The sequence below is a fragment of the Limanda limanda genome, chromosome 2, assembly GCF_963576545.1.
Source record: "Limanda limanda chromosome 2, fLimLim1.1, whole genome shotgun sequence".
NCBI lineage: Eukaryota > Metazoa > Chordata > Actinopteri > Pleuronectiformes > Pleuronectidae > Limanda > Limanda limanda.
The window spans coordinates 11280500-11287692 of NC_083637.1; the positions used below are offsets into that span (position 1 = coordinate 11280500).

At 40.2% G+C, this 7193-nt stretch overlaps 1 protein-coding gene across 2 annotated transcripts; it reads right to left on the reverse strand.

The window, feature by feature from the left end:
- Positions 1–635: 635 nt before the first annotated feature.
- Positions 636–5738, reverse strand: LOC133025767 (interleukin-15-like). Of its 2 annotated transcripts, XM_061092513.1 has the most exons (7): positions 5532–5738; positions 4244–4375; positions 3238–3287; positions 2869–2950; positions 2634–2678; positions 1305–1439; positions 636–1061 (listed from the first exon to the last, which is right to left on the reverse strand). In XM_061092513.1, exons 1-7 carry the CDS (start codon positions 5586–5588, stop codon positions 957–959), a joined length of 606 nt encoding a protein of 201 aa, XP_060948496.1. In that variant the 5' UTR covers positions 5589–5738; the 3' UTR covers positions 636–956. The 2 variants fall into 2 exon arrangements, with proteins under 2 accessions (XP_060948496.1, XP_060948503.1); XM_061092520.1 differs by lacking the exon at positions 4244–4375.
- Between the last annotated feature and the right edge of the window lie 1455 nt (positions 5739–7193).

The following is a 7193-nucleotide window of genomic DNA, read 5'->3' on the forward strand; positions in this document are numbered from 1 at the left end:
GAACTGCAGCTGCTGTGAATCTCGTGATCCGTGCACGAGCAAAGCTTCGGTTTCTCATGGATCAATTGAAATGTGATGTGTCACCTACATATTGTTTTGCACGTGTGTGTGTGATACGTCGTATTCATGTTCTCTTATATTCACACAAACTATTTTAACGTACCTATAATCTATGTTTTCTAAATTATCTAGATTTTAAGGATCAATGACAACAGCATCTTAAAGCTCAATCCTCCCAAATTATCATATAGTCGAATGAGCTCCTCTTAAACAAGATGAGGCAACTTCAACACTGCGTCCTTCCCTTGAATGACAAAGTGAAACCTGGCACAAGTTGAATGTTCTATGTTGTTTGATTACTCACTTCCTGCATACGCAGGGTGCTTTAACTGACCTAGAGGTAAAAATAACTTGTTTGCAAGCATTGGCGGCTGTGGGTCAGTGGGAGAGCGGGTCATACACTAGTCAAATGGTCAGGGGTTGGTTCCCCGGCCCCACAATGAAATGCACCCAGATATTCCTCTACCAAGTTGCATTGACCTTCTGTCCTCACACAGACTGTCTGTCTCTTGGAGCCGTATCTTAACAATGCTCGTAAAATCAAATAGAGATTAAAGAAATGAAATGAGACCACAAAGGTAGGATAGTATTTACTTGAGTAAACAGATATTGGAAAAGGTTGCGATACTGGAGTTCATTGGGCGGATCTTGTGTATTATTACATTCAGTAGTGTTGAGCGATGAGCTTCTGTATATATACATTATAATCTGCAACTGCATGCTACTGATGGAACTTCATCTGTACAAAATAACCTGCAGTGTAGCTCTGTCGCTCTTTACATTCACAACGGTTTTCACATACATTTCACATAAGTAATGCAAAACAAACACACAATTCTCATATAAAACACATTATATACAAATACACAAATGCAGCTTATAGTACTCGCACCATATTAATGATTCCCTCGTGCAGTCAATTTTTCCAACAAGGTAATTAGTCGGTCCAGGAATATTGTGATATTTTGAAGCGAGTAGGCTTCACATGGTGGACAGCCGCCCTGGAATCAAGAGAGGTGCCATTAAACTTTCATTCCAAAGATTGAAAACACATATATGACTCTTGACATACTGCACTGCAATAAATGCACCAGTGTGGATTTCTGAGGATGCTTAAAAACAGATGCAAGGTGGAGATTCCGTTAGCGATAGCTTCGTCTGTGTTTGTGCAAGAACGAGTCGTATTATATCAGTTCTTTTTATCTACTGAATCTCCAAACAGGATTTTTTTAAACAAGACTTACAGTGTGAGAGTTGGAATCGAGACGTTCTTTGAACGCAAGGATGCAACTTGCATTACCGTCGTAAACCTCTTCTTCATCAAGGACCATTTCCAACTCCAACATGTAACATTTGAGCGACACATTTTCACAGTTCTCCTGGAACAGAGACGGAGAGACGGACGCAGTCATTAACAGATTCATTTCATCATCACGTTTAAGTGAGAGTTCCCATACAGCTGCTTCATGCTGAAGGCTCCAAGCTGGAAAATCAGAATCAAGAGATAATGTGAGCTCTGTCTTCAGCTGGTTTTTCACGTCCGTTGAAGAGATGCTTGTATGTTTTTCTGTTTGTTAGGAGGGTTGCATACAAAATTGGAATGGATCCGGACAAAGAGGTGGATCCAGGAATTTCTTCTCACTTTCTTTAACATTGTGAGATTTTGACAGTTTCACTGATTTGATAAAGAACAACTCCTTCATGGATTTACCGTTGGTGCATCTTTATTGAATGTGAGCGAACTTTGGGGCCCTGGCAGAGGTGGTTGCTCTACTGAGAACCAATCTTATCTTCAGTAGTAGTTATTTAATTGGAGCATATCTACAGGCTTATGTCCATGCTATGTGTCAAATTAATGATGACCTGCAGATAAAGTTGCAATAATCCAAAGTTTTAAAGATCAACCATGGATCATGCTTTTCTTGCAGAGGAAAGGGCCTGTGAACCTGCACCTTTCTGTTTTTCCTCTCTGCACTATTTTTGGTTCACTGCTCTCATGGGTATGTCTCAATCTGCAGCAGGGAGTTGTTTCCTCTCTGAAGAACCAACAAACAAGCAAACAGTGCAACCAGCTAACAAACGGACCAGCAGCCGCTTGAGGGTAGTGGGAAGCAGGCAGGGAGACACTAAGCAGCTTTTAGAAAGAACAAAACTGGAGGAGAGAGAAAATGGAACTGAAATGATCCGAAACCAAGAACGTTGCTAATGACGGTCTGTGAGGTGATGGGGTCTGTGTATGTTTCAAGTTTCCATATTCAGAAAATATGCTCAGGTAAAGTATCCCTTCCTGGTCATTTCAAGCTCTTTCAACCATATCACACAAACACTCTTTGGATGGAGTTTGCTCTTTTGCTCCCATGTGGAAAGATCCATGAACAAATCCCATCGACTGAGGAAGCGCTGATACAGTTGAGAGAAGCAGACAAATCCAGCAAGTGAACCTTGAGTTGGGTTTGTTGGCTCACACCAGTTTCTATGGTCCAGAATAGAAGAATTAACTCTGATGGCTATATGTCCTCGGAAGTTTTATATATTTTCACTTTCAACTGAATAAAAAAATGTTTACAACTTACTTCAATGTCATCGATGGATGGAGAGTACAACATCGCATCGGATTTCTGAAAAGGGTTTAAAACAAAGTAAAACAATAGATTATACAAATTAGGGCGTTGATAAAAAAAATATATAGTAGACTTTCCACGATGTGTGTGTTTAATCGTTTGAAATTTTGTTACCATTGAAGTGACAAAAAACGTAATATATAATTGTATATAATATGATATAATTGTATTTGATACCTTCTCTCACCTCAATGGTGTTTCTTAGATTAGTTATGCACATCCGTAAATCTGTTGTATCCTCAACAGCACACGAGGAAAGACTCAGGAAGCTTTAGGAGAACGAAGAGACAGATCAACCTATCAGTTCTGATCAGAGTGTATCAGAGTGTATCAGTGAACTGATGTTCAGTCGCTTCTACACCAAATATAACAGCTGAGCTTCAATTAAAGTGAACTTATTTTAGTCTTTAAATAATAATAGTAATAATTTTTAGGATCATTCTTTTGGGGTCATGTAAAATGCAACATTTATTTGTGTGTGTGTGTTTTTACTTCTACGTTAAAGAAACGTCCCCTCAGTCATTTTCAATCATAATAAGTCAAACTGTGTTCATACCTGAGAACTAGAAACCAAAGAGAGCTGTGAAACTGGAACTGGACACTTTTCTAGAAAAAACACAGAGAAATGTAAGATCTCGTTCTTCGGGTTGTTTTGTTGAGCTTGAATGAGACTAAAGAAAACTGGTGATACAACTTCATCTGTATCAGAGAAGAGTTATTGCAATTTAAACATTATTTGAATATAAAATAGACTCAAGTCACCCAAAGTAACAACTAATATTTTATACTTTATAATTATTTGATATATTTAGATTAGAATTTTTTATGTCATATCTGCAGCATCCAATATGTTTGTCTAATTTGCATTGAGTGAATAAGAGTGTGAAGCCCAAAACTCTGAACACAACTGAGCATAATTATTAGTATTATTATTACATAAATAATACTTTTTATTATCGTGTTAACCCTTACAATATAAACATACATTTCAAGAACAATCCAGCACTAAACAATATCTATGCCGTGACTCCAGAGAGAGTTCTGTTGCTTCTAAAGCACTGAATGAAGTTCGTAAAAGAAATTTCAGTTTCTCACGATAACAATAACAAATAACAAAAAACAGAAATCATCATCACTTTGTCATTATAAGTACGAGTATTAGTTCATTGGCAAATCACGTCTTACAACCAAAAATGACCTCTTCAATGCAAAGTACAAAAAGTAAAGGGGTTTGGATATTTTGCACAACAAACATATGATATGCATTTTATCATATGAAGGTATGGTTATTATGTTATTACAACTTTTACTTCGGGAGCCTATAGTCTGAGACAAGCTGGTAGTCGAGGTATTGCAGTATCGCTACACACACAAGAGTCCTGGTCTTCTTTTTGACAGGACTTTTAATTTTAAAAGTAAAGGCCTACCTCCCGCAAAAAGACCTACAGAGAGTTATCCATGCATTCATAACCTCCCGTTTTGATTATTGCAGTTCCCTGTTTGTAGGCTTAGACCAATTCTCAACTAAACATCTGCAGCTAGTCCAAAATGCTGCTGCTCACCTGCTGACTCAGGAAACAGGAGAGACCCATGTTGCGCCTCCTACACTGGCTTCCTGTTCCTGAGATCAGCCACTCAACCGCTCCTTGACAAACCTCAGACCAGGCCGGTAACCAGAGGTGATCGCCCCAAACCTGCGGAACAACTTACCACTTCACATTAGATCTGACCCGTCTTTAACACACTTTAAATCACTACTAACAACACACCTGTTCTCCCAGGCTATGTTTCATTGCAGCAGATTTTATATATCTTATATCTTATATCGTATATCTTATATCGTATATCTTATATCATATATCTTATATCGTATATCTTATATTTTATTTATATTTTACATCACTAATTGTATTTTATTTGTATTACTTGCACTATGACGTATTATGTTTCACTGTCCTTATGTTGTACCATTACACCTGTAAAGCACTTTGGTCAACGAAGTCGTTTTAAATGTGCCATATAAATAAAATTGACATTGACCCACGTGCAGAACAGTGAGTATATCACTAAGTCGACCCTCACTCTCCACTAGTGACTCTAGGTGTTAGTCAGGAGGCTACTGAAATTACATAACATTTCATTTAGCTGACGCTTTTTTCCAAAGCCACTTACAATAAGTGCATTCAACCACGAGAATGCAAGCAAAACTGTTTTGTTTTTATGTACAGTGCACCAACCATGGCAATTTCCAATATATGCCAATATGGCAATAAAAAAAATTCTGATTCTGATTCTGATGAGGGTACAAACCCAGAATAACAAGAATCAAGAAAGTACAATTTCTTCAAAAATAAAGCAGAACTACAAAGTGCTCTTAGTAAGTGCCATTTAAGTGCTAGTAAATTGTTAGCTTAAAAAATTGTTAGTATTTTAGAAATCACTGCAAACTAAAGGAGGAGCTTATAAAGAGAGAGGTTGGTCAGACTCATTCACCATTACAACAACAAAAAGTCAAATAATAATAATAAATACATAATAATAATAAATACATAATAATAATAATAATAATAAAAACCAGGCAGACTTTTTTATAAAAAGGTGGGAGGAGTCTGTTGGAACACGTGAAGCTTCCCAGTAGAAGTGAAAGTGAAACTACACCAGTGGAACTTAGTTAGTTTAGTTTAGAATAAATAACGATGATCGCGTTACATTGTCCACCAACCGGAGCGACGTGCACCCGCAACAGGACACACCCCCAGTCCTCACGCACTGTTCTCCCCTTTAAACAACTGGCCACATCTGAGCTACGCACACACTCACACACACACACACGCAGACACACACACTCACCGCTCGCTGGTCTCCGGGGCATGAGAGCTGGACGCAGTTCACCGGGAGCCTCGTCATGAAGTCGGTCTTGTGTGCAGCGGAGCGACGGTTCACATGTTTGCATTTCACTGGCGTTTATAAAGCTGCTCTGCCTCATTGACCTGAGTCCGGTTCCACTAGCACATGAGTGTGTGCGTGTGTGTATTTGTGAGTGTGTGTGTGTGTGTGTGTGTGTGTGTGAGTGTGTGAGTGTTTGCTGCAAGTCTGAGCTGCGAGGATCAGCTCGGCTGTCAAACACGCCCCAACTCCATCCGAGGATCACAAGTTCACTCCTCCTTCACTCCGTCAGGGCCACAGCTCCCAGTGTGTCCTCAGCTTCTCACCAGCACTCACTCACACACACACAGGGCTGGACTGGGAGAACAAAACGGCCCAGGCATTTTTTGGCTCAGACCGGCCCACATAATTAGCCGAGCACATTTGCCATTAAATTGACGTAACTTATCTTCGTCTTAAAGTAGCTCATATTAAAAGTACTTAAGTATCAAAAGTATCTGGTGTTGAAATGTACTTAAGTATCAAAAGTACAAGAACTAAAATTAAAAATGCAAAGTGCTTTTTATAGTAGGTCTATACAGACACAAAACAACCCAAAATGTTTCTCCTCAAGATTTATCTCAACTGACTGAAAAATTACAACAACAATATGAATATAATGTATATAATGTATAATTTTACCAATTTTGAACCCTAGATGCTGAGGTTCAAATAGTAATGGACCAGTGCATCTGAACTTCTAATTAACTATAAACAAGTGCCTCTTGTATCTGCCCAAGAACATTAATAAACCACAGTATAACCACTATACTATAGGCACACAAAATAAGACACTATCTCTTATCCTATTCTAGAGGAAGTAAAAGTCGTAACAAGATTTCTGAAGGTGAACCTGCGGAGGGATAGACCAACCTCTCGCGCTGCACCCCCCCCTCCCAACGGCAAACACGCCACCGGACCTGCACATCTCAGGAGGGAGGGGGCAGCGAGTGAGTGAGTGAGTGAGTGAGTGAGTGAGTGAGTGAGTGAGTGAGTGAGTGAGTGAGAGAGAGAGAGAGAGAGAGAGAGAGAGAGAGAGAGAGAGAGAGAGAGAGAGAGAGAGAGAGAGAGAGAGAGAGAGAGAGAGAGAGAGAGAGAGAGAGAGAGCGCGCCGTGGGTAGAGCCGCTGCTCAAGTAACGAGCCAGTTTTGAGAATGTATTGAAAATTGAAAATGCGCGCTCACATGTCTGCCTCCACTCGCTCATCATTGTCGAGTCCTCCTCGCTCGTCTCCCGGCGCACCTGCTGCTGCTGGGCTGGTGAACCCGGCACCACATAGGTCCGTCAGTTTGGCACATTTAGCAGCCTCCACCTCCAGAGACTTCAGCTTTTTTTCCCGATGCTTCTCAGCGCCACCCGGGCGTTTTTTTACTCTTATTATCCATTAAGTTAAGTTTCTGTCTCAGCAGCAGCCCGTCCCGCGACTCCCCCCGCCAATGCCATCAGGTCTCGCCCCCGGTTTGTGTTGTGATTGACAGCACTGTCAGGGCTCTCTGAGCCTGTCAGCCCATGATTGATTGACAATGACAAACAATAGACCAATAATATGTGTCGATGCTGGCAACACACTGCTAGCCCTCTGTAGCC

What these genes read in the sequence shown, in the direction of transcription:
- LOC133025767 (XM_061092513.1), bottom strand. Translation starts at nt 5,588, where the DNA reads ATGACGAGGCTCCCGGTGAACTGCGTCCAGCTCTCATGCCCCGGAGAC. An exon ending in CCTGTTTCCTGAGTCAGCAG is followed by an intron (nt 3,288 to 4,243) that starts GTGAGCAGCAGC and finishes TGTTTTTTCTAG; the next exon opens with AAAAGTGTCCAGTTCCAGTT. An exon ending in CATCCATCGATGACATTGAA is followed by an intron (nt 1,440 to 2,633) that starts GTAAGTTGTAAA and finishes TCTCTGTTCCAG; the next exon opens with GAGAACTGTGAAAATGTGTC.